Source organism: Agelaius phoeniceus, chromosome 6, assembly GCF_051311805.1.
Source record: "Agelaius phoeniceus isolate bAgePho1 chromosome 6, bAgePho1.hap1, whole genome shotgun sequence".
Classification (NCBI taxonomy): domain Eukaryota; kingdom Metazoa; phylum Chordata; class Aves; order Passeriformes; family Icteridae; genus Agelaius; species Agelaius phoeniceus.
The window spans coordinates 27,197,959-27,216,643 of record NC_135270.1 but is presented as its reverse complement, the minus strand read 5'-3'; the positions used below and the strand labels follow the sequence as shown (position 1 = coordinate 27,216,643).

The following is an 18,685-nucleotide window of genomic DNA, read 5'->3' as shown; positions in this document are numbered from 1 at the left end:
TCTGCCAGCTTTTTTCTTCCCTGAATATTCTTTTTTCTTTCCTTCTCAACACTATTCTGAAATGAGTGGTTTGCATTCATTCCTTACCAATCTGTAGTCCTCACTGGATTATCTTTAAAACCTACAGATACAAAAGGCTACGTGATCCTCTGCAGGAGAGGCGGGGAAGTCTGCAGGCAAGCAGACTGCAGTACCAGTTCTTCCGAGACGTTGATGAGGAGTTGGCTTGGGTTCGTGAGAAGCTCCCCATGGCTTCCTCCAAGGATTATGGCCAATCCCTGGTAACCATTCAGAGTCTACAGGAAAAGCACCAGGTAGTGTCATGTCTTTAGAATCAAATAGAGAATCAGTCTTTAGAATTAAATAGAGAACACTTAATTCAATTTGTCTCAAGCAAACTTCATCTGCTGTGCTTTGGCTAACAGGAGTCAGGATGCCAGGGATAATTTTTATCCTTTTCTTTTTCAAGGATCTCTCCATGACTTGGCAACATGCAGGATGCCATCCTGCTTATCATTGCAGTGGTGCAAGTACCACACCACAGGCCTTCTGTGGTCATGTTGGCTTTTCTGTGAACTGAGTTCAAACCCTGGCCTTTTCAATACAAAATAGATTTTACAAACTTGTGCATATTTTCATAGGTTCTTTGGTCCTAACAAAATGCTTTCAAACTCAGTACATCCAAGAAAGCTCATTGCTCAGATGTCTCAGGATAAGCTCCCAGGAAAATATTTTTCCCAAAAACTTTTTCAGCTCTGATGAAGGGAGGGAGGGAGGGAGTTAACAGGGAATTGTTATGCTAGCTGACCTTCACTCTAGTGGTAGCTTTCAAGACAACTGCTGAAATATTTCACAAGGTTCATATGGGCCATCAGAGAAAGCAGTGCCTGGAATACTGTCATCTCAAATACCAATAAATACCTTCCTGATAGTTCTTTAATAAGGAGTACTCTCTCTTGGCAAATACAAGGTGGAAGAAAAAATATTCCTGCTAAGATTTTCCAGCAGCTATTGGTATTTCATATTAATATTAGCATGTGACATCCCATTTAAGTTCCATGTCAATGACTTTTGGAGAAATGTGTGCAAGCTGCATTAGGATTGGGAAAGACAGGAGATCCTATAAATTGTCAATGTGTGTGATAGACACGGTCAGAAAGAGAGAAAGCCCAAGCATCTGGTGCTATCATTGTGAAACAGTAAGAATGAAAAACTTGTTTCATCATGATTAATAACATAAATGTTGTTTTGTATGCAATTACTCCAAAAATTTATGAGCTCGTTGGCATGGTAAGAAAGTAATTAAGTTCACAGAAGAAAAGAATGCTTGAGCTGAATTAATCTGCGAAAATATTTCAAATAACTGAAGGAACAGGGGAGATACTGCTTTAGGCTATGATTAATTTTTGTTAATTGGCTAAGTTGCAAAATGTTTCAACTAACTGTGAGAGTGGGAGATATATACCATAAAATCAGTGCATAATAAAATTCTCTGACATTTTACTTACTATTCTTCTGGAAACAGGATCAAAATATAAGCTTTTAATTCTCAAAAATTATTAGCTACAGCCTCTGCGCTTTCTTTTTAATGTTGGTTTACAAGCAAGCAAATGTCAGAATTAACATAACAGTCAAGAATTGAATATTCTGTTAGTTCCACCTCTATTGTTTGTCCTAATGAGCCAGATTTGCAAAATTCATTCCTTGATTTGTTGCCACAAAAGAGATTGTGAGTGAACTGTATTAACCTTTCTCCTAAGGAAGAAAAAAAAAAAAGAAGCTGCCTTGCAAAACAGCATTTATACACAAATATATTATGCCTTCAAACAGCTGTTGGCTTGGAAAAGATATGGTGTTGCTTTTCAACAACATCTTGAAATTAATAGGGGGAAGTTAAAGGCAAGATTAGAATCAGAGCTTTTTCCAGCCAAGTTTGACACTTGAGTTGAGAAAGCAACTCCTCTCCTCATAGAGGGCATCTCTTCTACATTAACAGAGCACTGCAGTCTAACTCTGAACCTGCTTATTCATAGCTGTGAAATTAAACAGAACAATGGTAAAATTGTGGGGCTTGTTTGTGCTCAGGGTGCTCAGGCACAGTCAGCCAAAGAAAGCATGTATGCTCACAGAAATGCATGTATGCTCACAGAAAAACCACAGCATGGGCCTTGCCTACCCAGGGGAGAGTACATGGAAGGATGCATATAGTTTTAAAATCTACCAGTCTTCAAAAATTAATTTCAAGTAAAGCCCTTGAGAATTGGTTTGAGGTGGTTTTCTTCTCTCCTTGTCCTGTTGGCTGACTGGCAGTGGTGTACCCACAGTGTTTACAATAGCTGCTATGCAAAGATCCATCTTCTACAAAAGCATTCGCAAGCGATAAATAATAACGTGCAGGCAAATTGGACCTTTTCCCTCCATGCTCTGAGGTAGATATACATCAAAGTTCAAACTTCATGGCTAAATTTGATTTATGTGATCACTGCTTCACCCCAAAAAAAGTCCTCCACTCCTCTCCACTCCAAGCATGCACTCAGATTTTGTACCTCTGACCCACCTTTGTGAAGAGAAAGCAAATTTATAAAGGAATTGCATGACTACATTTTCTGGAATAAAAATTCCATAACTTCAATTTTTGGTCTATCATTTGACTCTTTACTCTTTCCAGAACCTGGAGAATGAGATAAACAGTCGAGATGCTTTGACCAAAGCAGTGATCAGTGCAGGACAGAAACTGGTAAGGGGAGGCCACTCAGCCTCTCACAAGATTATAGAGCATCTGAAGGAGCTTGAGACTTCTGTAGAGACCTTGAAGGCAGAGGCTCAAGAGAGGAGACAGAGGCTTATGCAATCCTATGAGGCCCATCTGTTCCTAAATGAGGTAAGGATGGTTCCTGAGAGATGTTTTTTTTCATTTGTTTTCTTTTCTTAAAACAACTGGCACCTATATTGTTGAATGGATGTATGTCTCCTGAGAAAGAAGCAGAATTCACACTGCCTTGATTTTTCATATCTGGTAAATAAGGATACAGTGGAGAAGCAACAGTTATCTTCCCAACAAATGGCAGTGAGTAACATGTAACTGCAATTGCTGGATTCTGGGTGCACATTTTTTGGAACAGTGTGTGCTAGATTGCATTAGATGAACACATCTAAGGTGCTCTCTGTTTTCACTCATGTGTCAGTGCACCACTGCTTTTAGTTTTTTTTGTCTTAACCTACATCAAGCTGTATCAAGGCTCATCCCTGTATTTTATACAGCTGCTGGAGGTGGAGGCATGGCTGGCAGAGAGGAGTTTCATTCTGGAGACCTCTGATTATGGGAAGAATGAAGAATCCACACAAGTTTTACTTCGTAAACTTGAAGCTACCAAACTGGACATGGATAGCTTCAGGTTGAGGATCGAGAAAGTACAGGAGACAGGAGCCAGCTTAATAAACAAAGACAGTCCAGAGAGGTAGGAAAGTAAAAATAGGTTTCTCCTCCAGGTCTGACAGAAATGCCCAAAGAAGGCAAATAAAGAAAAGTTAACTATATTTGATGACTCATTCAGAAATAAGATTTCAGGGATCATCCATCCCTCCATCATCATCATCACACACACTGAACTCCCCAAAAGCTTGATGATTGTTTTAATGCTTTAATGGGATTTTTTTTTTTAACAACAGACCATTTAATGCAGATCAGCTTCTTTGTCCATTGTCTACTCCCAGGAGTAGACATCTAACACTAATTTACCACAAATGTTCAAAAACCACTGTGCTTGGGAAAGGAAATGAACATTCCTGACAGTTCACTGTTTTTCATTGAAAGTTTGTTTTTATATCTGGGGAGAAGTATAGGAAAAGAGCGGCCATTTGTATGATTTACTTTAATTTCCTGAGCTAGCTGGGTTTAATGGCACAGCATAACTCACTCCATGATCTTATCTGGTTTATTCTGTGTTTTAAAGGTGTTGCAAATTAAACCTGTCAGAAAAAACAGTGTTTAAAAAGAACCATAAAGCAAAGACATACTTTCTGCTTCTTATTCTTTGCAGTTCAGTAATACTTTCAAAGCTCCAGGGGATCCTGGCAGACTATCAGTCTCTCCTACAGAAGTCTGACACCCAGAGAAAACGCCTGCAAGAACAGCTCCAGCTCTATCAGTTTGAAAGAGAATTCCAGCTGGTAGATGCATGGCTTTCCAGTAAACTGTCCGTAGCAGAGTCCGATGACTATGGGCAGGACTTAGATGATGTTGAGGTAAAAGAAAATAAAAAGCATTGCATGTATGGTGTGGCAAAGCAGGGATATATTTGCTGCAATTTTTATATAGCTGCTGACAATGAAGCATGTTACAATGACAAAAACTAAGCAGAGCTGTTATCTCTACAGCAAGAACTCAGACTGGCTTCTGTCTGCTTTAACAGGCTTGCTGAGGTAGCATCCTCCAACAGAAAATTAGATATATCAGAAAGTTACCTTTTCTTGGAATAAGGTGAGGTCAGCACACTCCATTGCTTGCCCTGCTTATAAATTTGACAGGACCTAAAAAATTTGACTGTGGTCAAAAGCACTGGGCTGCAGCGTTCATATCTCTTGCTGCTGTTTTCAAGGATAAATTTCTCCTTGGGGCACACAGTGCAGAGGGGTATAATTAGTAGTGTCCACTCCTCCTAGGAACTGCTGCATATGTAGACAAGTTCTGCTCATTAGCTTTTGATGTGAGGAACTTCTGCTTGTCAAGATGTGGTTATTTTTTTCTCTGTGACACAGAATGTTAAATGATCAAGACAAAAGATGTCTTCCTCTGACTCTGGGTCATTTGGATTTATCAAACAATTTGCACTTGTAGATTGCAGTGCATAGCTTTTGTGTTATACAGAGCAGAGAAAGTGATTCCTTCTGCCTCTCTCATGGAGGTAGGCAGAAATTCTTTATCTAAATTTGTGTGCCCATTTATTCTGCAGGTGCTGGAGAAAAAGTTTAAAGATTTCGTAAATGAGATGAAACCTCTGGGACATTCCAAAGTTGTCTCCTTAAATGAGTTAGCATCTAAACTGGATAAGGAAGGCCACAGCAAGATGGATGTTATCCAGAAGAGAACTAAGCAAATCAATGAAATGTGGGAGAAACTATGCAATGCCATTGATATAAGGACAGAGGTAGGAAACACTTTAAAAACTGGGGCATTGATTTCCTTGCAGCCTCCCATGCCCTTTCTTTCCCAAACCAGTGCATTGCTCATGTTGAAACACAAGGTTTACAGGGGCAATGAGTACATTTTGTTCAATTTTTTCTAGATTCATTTCCCTTTATAGCCACTGCTTACCCTACTGCTCCTGGCAAGGCTTATACTTGAAAGATGCTTATCAGCTCTGGGTAATTGTTTTCCTTAATTCACTGCTAACTCCAGTTTCCTGAAAAACAAAGCCAATCCAACAACTTACTACCACTAACAGGAGTCTGGCTCTGCCACTTATCAGTCTTTTTATGGAACTACTTATGTAACATGATCAAAATTCTCCAGGATTTTTGCTGAGTTAACTTCTTGAAATCAAAGAAGGCATATGGAAGAGAATGTGATGGAGGACACAGAGCCAGCCCCCTACCTTTAGGTAGCAGTTGGGCGTTAAATCTGCTCACTCCCCCTCAGGAAACTGCAGTCACAGATATGTATGGAAAAGCAGAGGTGACACACAGAACTCAACATTTTTGTTTGTTTTAAGGAGAATATAAATCATCAGATGTCCTCAATCATTTTTTTCACTACTGTTGCATGACCTGTTGCTTATGAGGTAGCTCAAGCCCACTCTTGTCTGTTAGCAGAAATAAATGCATGACAATTGTTGCTATAGAGTTTGACTATAAAGTAGTATTAGAACTTTTTTTTAATACTCTCATTTCAGAAAAGCATGATTTTTGCTCAATTTATTTTCTCTGTTTGCAGTGTAGACTTTATTCCAAGTAGTATTTTAAGACAACCTCTGTGATGTAGAGAGCTACTTTTAGAGGGCAATTCGTGCTCTCCATTCTGATAATTCTTCTTATGTAGGGATAAATTGCTCTTCAGAGACATTTGTTTCTTTCCATTGTCCAACAGAACTTGGGGATCCCAGGTTAACACCTCATTTTCAGGTGACTTAATGGGGAAGATATTTCATTCACTCTCAAAGTCCCCAGTGATTTTGTACTGCATTTTGACATATTGGGGTTACCTTTCTTCATGTTGTAGACACAAAATACTGTAGAGTATTACCATTAAATTACTTTGTTATTCCAGAACCTAAGAGCAGCCCGTCAAGTTCACCAGTATGACCATGATGTGGATGAAGTAAAGGGCTGGATGCAGGAGAAAGAGGCAGTGGTGGATATAGAGGATTATGGGTATGATCTTCCAGGTGTACAGACACTTCTCAGCCATCTTGAGGGAGTAGAGGTAAGAGGATCTGTGATGAAGCAGTAGCAGAAAAGCATAGATGGCAAAAAAAAGAGACTGATTCTTGACTGATGCCTCTTAAGGGCCTTACTTACAAGACAAGTTTATTGCACCCTTAAATATTCTTTATGCCTCAGAGAAGAGGGCTTTTTCCTCCTGTTTTTAACATTGGGATATTATATGCTTCTTTATTATATGCTATGATATATAATAATGATATTATTATATATGCTATGATATGTAATGATAATATATTCTTCAAAGCAAATGCTTTTGCTTTGAAGGATGAACTTCTCTTCTAAAATCTCTGTTATGATAATTGCAAAGGTGTCAGCTGAACCATGGGAAACTTCAGCTCCACATTTACTAAAATAATCTCTCTCATGTCTAAAGTTTCTTTTATGTTTGATGATGAACAAGGCATTAAAGGAAAACTGAGAGGCATTCATATTTCCAGCCTCTGTACAGCCAGAGTGTAGAAAATATATGCAGCATTGTTAAATCCACTTTTGGTACAACTAAGTAATGACTTGGTCTTACAATCCATTCTGTCTCATTCCAGAGAGATCTGGGAGTCATCATGAAAGAGCTGGAACGGATTCGAGGAGACGCTTGGCACCTCAGCCGCACGTACCCTCAAGTTAAGGAAAACATCATGGAGAGACTCACAGATGTGGATGAGTGCTGGGAAAACTTGGACAAAAAGTTTCTGGAGAGGAAGGCAAGACTGAGCCAGGCAGAACAAGTCCAGCTCTACTTCAATGACTGCAGGGAGCTGACGTATGTATTAGCCCCTTGAGTTTGGCAGTGGGCCTGATTTCTTGTCTTTCCCATAGAGGATTTTCTAAATTATAGCTGTTAGTTATTTGATTCCTGCCCCAGGTGCTCTGCAGCTTGCTTTCAAATCTCTGAACAATAATCCGTGGCATCTCCTCAAGAGCACTTCACGGAATTTACCAGATATCAGAAGTGACCATGATGCCTCAGCACAGTGTGCATGACAAAGATGCTTTTTTAGACTAATTCCTAGACAATCCCTAAACAGTCCCCTGGAGAATTCCATCCCTGTGCATAAATTTGGTAGTTTCACAATTTCAATTGAAAATGCTGTTGATTCTGTAGGAAGGTAGGGTTAGATACTGAAGTAATTCGTACACCTGCATAGACACGAGTGCCCCTTTTTCTCAGAGTCGAAACAGCTGCATTAAAGGTAATCTCCTGGAATAGGTAATGAAAAAGTTCACCTATGACAAGAGTAGAAATACAAAGACAGTGGAATGGTTACCACTGACTGTTGGGCATTTACTATGCTAAGGGATAGATCCTGAGCACAGGTAAATCATACGCAAGTTTGTGCCAGTTGAGATTATGGAGTAGAAAATGTTTCTTAAAAATTATCTATCAATATGCTTCTTTCCACGAATGCTCTTTGTGCACATGAAGTACTTTCATGTGAGTTCCTTTACAATGTATAAAAATACTGTTAAAGTGTGTAGTCTAGGCAATTGCAGTTAGTTCTTTCCAAGAATTTGAATGCATAATGCTTTGGTATGTGCAGATCTACATCTTTATTTTTAATAGGCTATGTATGGAAACAGCACTGGGAATATTATAAATCCCCCAGATGTTTGAGTAAACCTTCATCAATGTGTTTGTAATATTGCTATGGTTTAACCTCCCCAGTCAGCAGCTAAGCCAAGCCACTCACTCCCCCAGGTTCCCAGTGGGATGAGGAGGAGAATCAGAAGTTAAAAACAAGCAAACAAACAAAAAAATCAACTCATTTGTTGAGATAAGAACACTCTAGTAATTGAAAAAAAGTGAAATACTATATAATATAGTTGGGTGTTAATATATAATTAATACTAATATATATTAGTATTAATAATATAATAATACTAATGATGAATTAAAAAAAAAAAAAGGAAAATAACCCTCTCAGAAACTATTGATGCACAATACAATTGTTCATCACCCACTCACTGGTGCCCAGCCTGTCCCTAAGCAGCCACTGGTCCCTTCTGGCAAACTTCCCCCAGTTTATATACAGGGTATGATGTTCTATGGGATGGAATATCCCTTTGGCCCTTTCAGGTCAGCTGTCCTGGCTTTGTTTCCCCCCTGCCTGGCTGTTTGTGCACCTCCTCACTGGGAGAGCCTGGAAAGTGAGAAACTCTTGGCTTAGGGTAAGCACTACTCATCAACAGCCAAAACAACAGAGGGCTGTCAACATTATTCTCATACTGAATCCAAAACTCAGTACTGTACCAGTTACTAAGGACAGAATTAACTCTATCCCAGGCAAAATCAGGACAGTATTATCTTTTGTGAACAAATAAAAGTCTGTATACGTGTATCCACAGCCATGGGATGTGTGCATTCTCAATTGTCCAGCAGACTCATATTCCTCCCCTTTTTTCCCTTTTTCCCTATTCTGTAGGGCCTGGGCCAATGAGATGCATGCTCTGGTGATATCTGAGGAACTGGCAAATGATGTCCTGGGAGCGGAGCTGCTCATCAAGCGCCACGAGGAGTACAAGCGCGAGATAGAGAAGCAGTGGCTGAAATATGAAGAAATGCAGCAGGCAGGAGGTGACCTGATGAAGAATGGGCATTTCATGTCTGTAGAGGTGTGTTGAAGAGTTAAATACTTTACAAACAAGAGTGAACAAAGAGATGAAACAGACAGAAGGTGCAGCTTTGTCTCTCAGAACAGAAGAACTAAATGGGACAATCAGGTTCCTTGCTATTAAAAGCTACGTATTTCATGTGACACACAGAAAAAGAAAACACATTTTAAGGTTCTTGTGCTACATTACAATGCAATCACCTTGCATTGCTAATGTCCTTGAGTTCACCAGAAGAGATGTAATTCTTCAGAAATGTCCAAAGGGGCAAGAATGTTAAAATTTCTGTGATTCTGTTATCTGTGTATCTTTAGATTTTGCCCAAGACCTTGTCTGTAGATGCAGAGATCACACCATTGAAAACATCTTCAGAATTTATGCAAGATCACATTACTTCTGTTGTAGAAAGAACAAGAAAACTTTCCACAGCTGAAGTGTCTCCCTTGTTGCCTTGCCATAACTGCATGCATTTGTTGAATCTCCTAGTTCTCACTAGTTTCATAGTACAAGCTGCCTAGATACAAAGTTTCGTCTTGGGAAATCATATGGCAGAATATTTGTCATACAGTATGTGGAATATGCCTAAAGTTGTATTATCTAGCTACACAATTTACATGATAAATTAATTCAAGTAGAAAAAAGAGGACTCAGACATCTTTTCTAAATTATGCTAACACCACAAAATTATCTAGAGATCATCTTCTAAATCATGAAGGCAGATTAGTTACTGCCAGATAGTTGACTGTCATGTGAAAGTTTGATTGGATTTTTTAACTCCTGGCATTACAAATATTCTTTTTCTAGATTGAAGAAAAACTGTTAGAGCTGTCTGAGCTGATGAAGAAGGTAAAGGAGAGCTGGGACATGAGGAAAGTGTTATATGAAGAAAACTGGGAGATCCAATTGCTCCGCAGAGAGCTTGAACAAGCAGAAGCATGGCTGGCTGCCAAGGAGAGCTTTCTTTCAGACCCATCCTATGGGGTGAGTAACAACCCTGCAGCATTACTGAGCACCAGGTGCCTTTAGCATGTGCAGACAGCCTGGCTCATGGACCAGCTCAGGCCTGAAATTAATCACAATCTCAACAGCAATGAGCCCTTGAGATTAGAAAGGGCAGGAGCTCTGTCCTCTTGCAGAAGTGAGCCCAGGGCAGCTGCTGCATTTGATATGGTAATGGGCTCCTGGAAGTGGTGTCTTCCAGGGGGAAGTAGAAGCCTTGGAAGAATTCCAGATCATTTTTTCAAATAATTTGCAGAAGGTTCAACCTGCCCTGTCTTGCTGAGAGCCTGATTCAAAAGGAAAAAGAAGTTTTCCCCACTTTGTAGGGAAAAAAGGGGGCTTTTCCCACCTTTTTCTTCCCATTAAGTGGTAGAATGTTTTACACAGGCACGTTTATAGCTAGTTTGTAAATTCCTTTTAAAACACCAGCATCCATATTTTTGTTTGTTCTGCTGAGATTTTTTTTCTCATTGTTGACTGTCTTCTGATAATTTATAAGATTGGAAAACAAAGTCATGAACTTGAGTATCAGAAACTAAGCAGAGGACATGAAAGAAGTCTCAGATGCATTTGTTGTAGGGCAGGAACAAACTGTGTGTAGCACAAGCCAGAATCCAAGTACTCAATCTGCACAAAAACAGTTATAGCTTGAAGCCATGGTACTGCATGGCCTTGCAGAAAAGGGAAGATTGGTATTTGAGCCCTTTTTCTCCTGCACAGCAAACAGACTGCAAGATATAGACCATTTTTTAAAATGTAAATTCAGATTTTTTCATACACAAATGAAAAAAGTTTAGACAACCAGTTACAAAATTTTCAGAACCCTCACTTGGCTAAATAGAATGGATCAATCTGAAAATCTTAGGTGTGATCTCTTCTGATGGACTTGATTTTGGACTTCTGTATGTGGCAATTTTTCCATTCAGGATTCAGTGTCCGAAGTAGAGGAATTATTGAAGAAACATCATGATTTTGAGAAGATGCTTGCAGCACAGGAAGAGAAATTTGCTCAGCTCAGCAGGAAAACTAAGGTGAGTAGTAGAAGGCTGATGAGCTGTGCATGAAACAAGATGATGTGGGACATTGATTGTTTGAATGTCACTCTATGTAAAAGATGGGGTAAATGAGAAACCAAAGCTGAAATATTTCAGACATAGCAAGATCTATATGTGGATCAAAAGAGACCAGCTAGCTTGAAAAAGCTGTAGGGGAGAAGTGCAAAATTTCTTCTGCTAGGACCAGCAAACAGGGTGTGAGAAACAGGGTGAACCCTTGCTACACAGATGGAGAGATTTTGCTTCATTCAGGATTTCAGTAAGGAGCTGGAGCCACCTGCAAGTGACAGAGGATAGCAAAGGTCTGAAAATAAATGGAGACCAATGCACAGATAGGCCTTTTTCCCTCTGGCTTAAGATTTTTACAATGGATTGTGTTAAATACCAAAGATATTAATACAGTGAGCCTCTCAGATTCTCTTTCATTATGGGGGAGGTTTTTAAAATTATTTTCCTGAAACAAACAGAAAAACATAGTGGTTTGGCTTTAGGCTGAAAATTAATCTGTCTTTTGTTCAGTGACTTGAAATTTGGCTAAGTGAAGGGACAAAGGCCCTTCCCTCTGAAATTTTCCACTAGAACCACCCTGGATACTCAGTGTTCTTACAGAAAACTTAAAGAAGCAGTGCCACAAGAGGAGCACAGTTTCTCCTTAGCTTATTAAAAAAAAAAAAAAAATCAGCCTCCAGAGAACTTATTAAGGGCAGAATTCACCATATTTGAGGTTAACTGCCACTAGTATTCATGATTTGGACAACAAAATTATGCTTAGCACATAGCAATTAAATTCAGATCTAACTCTAAAAATGCCAGTGGAAGTACAGGCCTTAAGATTCAGTGCCAGGAGACAGTTTATTTGGAAAACCATTCCTGCTTAAAATTAAAAAAAAATCTTAGGGAAGTATTCATGAATGCATGAAGGCAATTTTAAAAAATTTAATACTGCTGTCCTACAGAGAGAGATGAATCTCCTGAAACAAGTGGACACAGAAGAGAGTGAGCAGAAGGATAAAGGCAAAATTGTCCGGGTTCCATCTCTGAGAAGAAAACCATCTGACAAAAGGAATGCACCACCAAAAGTGACAGAGACCAAGAGCACAACGCCCCTGCCACCTGTGCCCGCACACAGCGTGTCCTGGAGGGTCCCACTCGAAACTATTTTCTCTCCCATTGAAAAATCTCCAACAAGGTTCCAAGAATTCACTTCCTCAGAAGTCCCTGAAGTGCAGAGCAGCAACAAAACAGAAATGAAAGCTGAGACAAGGCTCGGTGAGATTATCACTCCAGCTACACCAAAGGTGGTGGGCCCACAAGCTGCATCTTTGGAAAGTCGCAGTTCTTTAGGCTCTCCTTTATCTCCTCCTCCTATAAGCCAGCAACTCAGCAGCAATGTGTCAGAATCACAAGCCACAGACCACAGATCTCCTCAGAAAAAAGATGCTATAGGCTCCTCTTTCTCCAGCCTGCAGACCAAACCAACAGCAACACCACCCGAGCCTGGACAAAGGTCACCAGATAACTCACCAAACTTACTGCTGCCTAGCTCCTCTTGGGAGAGATTAAAGAATACATCTTTGGTAAGTCCCAGGAATTTCTGGTTCTCTCCTCACAAAACCACTATCCTGTGCTAGTTAAATAAGGCAATAACAGGAAGTTCTGTGTCAAAGTCATAAAGAGCACCATACAGTAGCATCCTGATGGATACACTCCTGGATTCAAACAAGAAGCATTTTATGTGTCTTTGCAATTCAAACACTTTCCACAAAGACAGTTGATGTACAGCTGTGTACAGCATAAACTAATTTAATTTACTAAGCTTTATAACCTAGGTCTTAACACCTATATTGGTTTCTGTTTTTCTCTTCCTGAACTAAAAGCTATTCCTGCTGCTGAATACTCAGCAGATCACTTAAAAACAGGTGATGTCTCACAAAGAGAACGATTTACCTACAGCCTCTGTGTGAGGTGGCAGTTCTTACTGTCCACTCTGTTTAGAAATCAGAGAGAGGCAGGACTTCATGGCACACTTGTCAAAGAGCTGACCAGGTGCAAGATTAGAACCAAAAGCTCCTATTTGCTCACCCTGGCAGGAAATTCACTGTTACCTCATTGGCAGATAAAATTGTTTCCTTTTACTCCTCTACTTTTGAGAAGAGCATGTTTGTTAGATACCCAAGTGTACCAGTACAACACTATACATTGGTGTAACTCAGCAGTTGTGGAGATGGTATGAATAACTCGAACAATTTAAGTTATAGAATGCAAGCAATAATATAAATATAATATTAGCTAATTAACACACTAAGATAGAGAAAATTCCATAAGTAAATTGTTCAAGAGGGACTTGAATTCTCTTCATTTAGGTAGTCTATCAAACACACGATTGCAACATAGTGAGAATTTCCAGCTGTGATGTCAACGTAAGGGCTAGAGGAACCAGAGATCTGTTTCTTTGCAGGGAATTTATCTAAAAAATACCTTCAGAAATTTAACATAGGCTTAAGGGCCATTTTAAAGTTAACTAGCATTGTTCTTGTATATCCCAGGTTTCTGCAAGTCTCCAGAACATGGAGGGTTTCCTAGAGAAGCGCGACCAGCTCCTTCCACGAAGACAACAGGTAGAAATAAATACCATCACTCTGGGTTATTTCATTGCTCCTTGAGTTATAGTCCAGATCTGCTCTGACTTTTTCAGGATAAGCTCTTGCTGAAGAGGAGCTGAGTAGTGTGGGTTTGCTTCAGCTATCCCTAAAATGCATGAGGAAGTGTCCACTGGCTTTGGCAGTACCTGATCTCTCAGAGAAAGAGACAATGGAATTTTTGCCTTTAATGGGAATCATGCAGAACAGGGTCTGTCTACAGTTAATGAATTTATAAATCAGAGTCTAGGCTGTATGAACATGTTACTTACAGTTTCCTAATTATAAACAATATAGCAAATGGTTTCAATATTTCAACTGAATTAGGAGGAAAAAACCCAAATGAAACCACCAAAAAAAAAAAAAAGGAAAAACCACAACAACCAAAAAAAAAAAAAAAAAAAAACCAACCAACACACCACAAAAAAACCCTAAAGCTTCATGATCCTGTAACACTTTTGATAGTTTGTCAGCAGCGGAAGCCCTCAGTCTCATGCTCCCAATATTTGTAATTTCTAGCTGTGCTAGAACAGAATTAAGGTTCTGTTTATCTTTGAAGAATTGGTTTCATAAATACAGGTTTGAATGAAACTGAAATCTAAATTCTTATCCTGGGAAATAATATCACTTCAAAGCAGTAGCCGAACAATCATGACAGGCCAGGAAATTTTCTACTACTCACCACCAATCTACAGCCATCCATTTTTGCTGAGTGTTTGCACATAAACAAGTTGTCTTGGATTATTTGCCCCATAGAATATTTCCTCTGAAATTTTTAACTTGAAAGACCTCTTTTAAAAGGTGAATCTGGTATGGACTCCATCTTCTTGAAGAGAAATTTAGGGTTTTTTTACTTTTGGGCACACAGAATTTGGTGTTCAGAGATACTGAACTTCCATATCCCCCAACAAGAAAAGCTATAACTTAACCTTCCTCAGAACTGTTTCCTTCCTTTTCTCTGAATGACCAAATTGTCAACTTTATTCACTGGCATAACAAAATATGAATGTAAGTTAAGGATCCTTTATCAAGAGGACTCTCATGGCATTAGGCTAAGTTTCAGTGGTGCATACTTGGGCTTGGAAATAGCTGCTACTGTTGCACATTGCTCAGTAGCATTCCACTGAGCTTAGTAAATGAAGAATTCAACAGCCACATTAGATAGTAACACTTGATAAAATTAGCCTGTGACCAGCAGGCAGGGGCTGGTGTTCCAGCTAGGGAAAAATGTGGAGTTTTAGTGGCTGAAAATTAGACAGAACTTTGATTATCCACCTTCAGCAATGTTGCTGACCACATGGTGTAAAGCTTGCTTGAACCAGATTATGTCATTTCCTCAGTTCTGACACACAGAGACCCTTTCTTGAATCACTCACACAGAAACCATAGCAGGTCCTGTTTTTCTAAGAGATAACAATGACTCTGAGAACTTCTGTGATCACAATATCAACAGATCCTGGCTTCCTATGAAAGTTGCATGTGAAAGATTTCACTACTCCTATAAAATATATACCTCACAACTGAATTTTATTACCTTTTCTATTCATATAGCCACACTCAAGGTCTTGGAAATCCTTCTATGTAAAACTTGATGGATTAAAGCTTGATTTCTATAATGATGACAAAGAAGCAACTAAGGTAATTTGGTTTTTTAATCTTTCTAGCAAACTTTGTGTCTACATATGTAAAAATGAATTTTTAAATGCCACATTTGGTTTGGGGCTGGGGTGATCTGTTCCCTTTCAAATGTGAGCTGAGTGAATAATTCAGCAATTATTCAACTGATACAACTGAAAACAGACTGATAAGCCTCCGGAAATTTTCAAAGATACTTCTTTTAAGGCATATCTTATTCAAGGATTGCCTTCAAGATATGATGCAATTGTCCATGGTTCCTCTGTGGTTCACCCTATTCAGTGATCCTAGGATTAAAGTTAGAAGCATAAAGAGATGGGTGTGTAGTCTGCCTGCAGGTTGGTATGGAATTGAATCCTAGCAGAAAGAACACAGAAGACATTTCATTTTAATTTTATCCCCCTTCAGAGTATATCCACTGTCCTGTCCCTCAGCATTTCTGATGCCAAATGTGAGAGGCTGGTGAATTACAGCAGGAAGGAGAACGCCTTCATGCTGCGGTGAGTCTCACGGAGAAGGGCACAAATAAAAGCCCATGCAGCTCCCTGCCCACAGTCACCCAAGGCTGTATGTTTTTAGGAGGCATAACTGGAGTGTCTCCCTCTCACAAACACAGAAGGTATAAGGCAAAACTGACTGGAATTCACCTTTTCCTATCCTTATTTACAGACTGAGAGATGGGGCAGAGTATTTCCTTGCAGCACCTTCTCAGACACTGATGGAAGACTGGCTGCAATCACTACAGAATAATATAGGTATGTTCTCATTTCCTTCAAGAATGAGCTGTGCTTTTAGCAAGTGATGGTAAGAGAAAGAGAAGAGAATGACAAGATGTCCTTAGTTTGGGGCATTTTGAACCATCCTTTTTGCCTCTGTTAGAAAGCAATACACAAGTCACCTGCTACCTGTGATGTAGTGACCTGGCAGAGGAATGTCCAAAGCAGTCTTGCAATTGTACTGTGGCCAACATCAGGTTATTCTCTGCTAGGGGTGTGGTATTTGTCCTTTTATTAAGGAGCTGCTTTGGATCTTGATCGACAGCTTTTCTTCTGATCTAGATCTCTTCTGGACATCTCTCCACATAGTGGCTTACTGGGAAGGAAGCCATAGCATAATTATAACTATGATGGTCAGAGAAAATAGTTATGGACCCAGAAGTGACAAACTCTACCTCTAATGCTACTTTTTATTTGTTTGTTTTTTTTTTTTTACTCTGTAGGACATGGTAACAGATCCCATTCTACAGTGATGGCGCAAACTTTCCTTTCAAACACAGAGACCTCCCAGAAAAGAATGTGGGGTTTTCCAGACAGGGACTCTGCTGAAAGACTAAGCAGCAAAGGCTCACTGCTGAGGTAGGGCTCTGTGCTGCAAAGCTGAACAGATGTCAGTGCAGTTTGTGCTCAGGTAGCAGCCACCTACAAAGAGACTGCCCTGAGGTCCAACAGTCCTGCTCCTCTGTCACTAATGTCACAAAGGAATGTGGCCAGCAGGAGCAAGGCAGTGATTGTCCCCCTGTACTTGGCACTGGTGAGGCAACACCTTGAGTGCTTTGTTCAGTTCTGGACTGCTCACTTCAAGAAAGTTGGATCATGTCCAGGGGAGAACAATGAAGCTGGAGAAGGGTCTGGAGAACAAGTCCTACCAGGAGAGGCTGAGGGAGCTGGGATTGTTGAGACTGGGGAAAGGAGGCTCAGGGGAGACACAGGCAAGGAAAAGACAGCTACAGCCAAATTCAGAAACTTGGCCTGTTTAAATAATTTTTCTTGCATTTGGAGTCTATACAAACCTTACAGGCTATGATGTGAAATCCTTGTCCCACAGCTGGGCAGACTTTTGATGCTGAGCTAGGCACTTAATGAGTCCTTACATATACAGAGACTTAAACTCCTCTAGATTATACCTGATTTTCTGATGATGCATTTTCTTTGTAGGAGAACACCTTCCTTCAAAATCAAACCAGAGAGAGAGTCTGCAGAATTTTCCAGAGATTTTAAGGAAGATGGACCTACAGTGACACAAGCCACAATCACCACCCTAAGCCTAGAACAAAGTGGAAATAAAACAAAAATGCTTCCCTCTCTACTAAAAGCAGGAACAGAAAAATGACATTTGCCTCAATGAATTGCAGACAATTATAACTTAACTCATCCCTCTGGAAATGTATTAATATGTTTTAAGTTAATCATTTCCCTTTGAACTTTTAAAATTATGTATTTAATCTCATAAAATCTTTAAATATAATTAAATAGGATTTCATCTGGTATACTTTTGTGTGTACAACAACTTTGTCATTTGCCATTATTACCCAAGTATTATCTACTCCAAGGTACTAAACCAAAGGGCAGGGGGACCTTTAAGCCAGACTGCTCACATGAAATAATTCTGTGAGACAGGAATGGGGAGCAGTGAGCAGTGCATGAGGTGCATCTGTGAGTTAACTACAGCCATGTGCAAGTAGATTTGCAGATAGCAACAGAATAGATTTATGATGCTTGGGTGGTCTGTGCAGCCAAAGATAATGTTATATACTTCCTACAGCACTTTGTGGTCTCCACAATCTTTTTTACAACACATTAACCAACCATACTCTATTTGCCAATTCTTTCTGGATGAAGCTACCAGGAAAAAAAGGTCCTGCAGCATTACTCATTTTTAATGCAATCTGAAACTTAAGTAAGGCATGAACAATCAGTGTTTCAGTGTAAAAGGAGAAGAAAAGTAGGATAGCAAGTAGGAATTCTAGTCCCCAGGCAGCAAGATTCACATGCTAAGGTATGGTGTAATCATAGGGAAGAATACATATTTTTTCCCTCTACTTATCTCTGTTTCTGAGCCAAGGCATCCAATAGGTGAGCTAATAATTTCATTTTTTTGGCTAGTCCATTGCTCTCCTCTGTTTACCCCAGCTGGAGCTGCTGCCTGTCACGAAAAACAAAAGACCCAGCACATCAAAGTAATGGGAAACTGATGCAGTTCATTATTGTTAACCATTTTTAACTGATTCAGTATTTTAAACTTACCATGTAATTGAACAAAGATGTGCCTTAGCTGTGGCTCAGTACAGCTGCCCCCTCACCCCCTTTTGCCATTCCACTGAAGAGGGTTTTACCCCAGGAGGTAGATTTTGTTCCAGGTTCTCCATACCTTTGTAAGCCAGAAGATCTCCCAGATTTCTTCCATTCAATCTTGAAACCAGTAAAAGCCCTGTGAGGTTCTCAGCAGGCATTTAGCATAGGTAGAGCTTATACACCTGGAAAAAGCCTTGTTTTGTGTTTAAGTGCATAAGGAACTTTCATGGGTCTGGTG

General features: G+C 39.7%; 1 protein-coding gene across 1 annotated transcript in view; it reads left to right on the top strand.

Annotated features, from left to right (window-relative positions):
* SPTBN5 (spectrin beta, non-erythrocytic 5) overlaps window positions 1–17,642 on the top strand; it is a 92,818-nt gene extending 75,176 nt beyond the window's left edge. Inside the window, exons 52-68 of the mRNA XM_077180556.1 lie at window positions 128–314; window positions 2,669–2,881; window positions 3,262–3,458; window positions 4,041–4,245; window positions 4,953–5,147; window positions 6,266–6,421; window positions 6,984–7,201; window positions 8,862–9,051; window positions 9,853–10,029; window positions 10,974–11,078; window positions 12,059–12,679; window positions 13,649–13,720; window positions 15,293–15,379; window positions 15,785–15,876; window positions 16,046–16,131; window positions 16,596–16,731; window positions 17,311–17,642. Coding sequence (XP_077036671.1) covers window positions 128–314; window positions 2,669–2,881; window positions 3,262–3,458; window positions 4,041–4,245; window positions 4,953–5,147; window positions 6,266–6,421; window positions 6,984–7,201; window positions 8,862–9,051; window positions 9,853–10,029; window positions 10,974–11,078; window positions 12,059–12,679; window positions 13,649–13,720; window positions 15,293–15,379; window positions 15,785–15,876; window positions 16,046–16,131; window positions 16,596–16,731; window positions 17,311–17,485 — 3,112 coding nt within the window. The 3' untranslated portion in view covers window positions 17,486–17,642. The remainder of the gene's footprint in view (window positions 1–127; window positions 315–2,668; window positions 2,882–3,261; window positions 3,459–4,040; window positions 4,246–4,952; window positions 5,148–6,265; window positions 6,422–6,983; window positions 7,202–8,861; window positions 9,052–9,852; window positions 10,030–10,973; window positions 11,079–12,058; window positions 12,680–13,648; window positions 13,721–15,292; window positions 15,380–15,784; window positions 15,877–16,045; window positions 16,132–16,595; window positions 16,732–17,310) is intronic.
* Window positions 17,643–18,685: the final 1,043 nt, after the last annotated feature.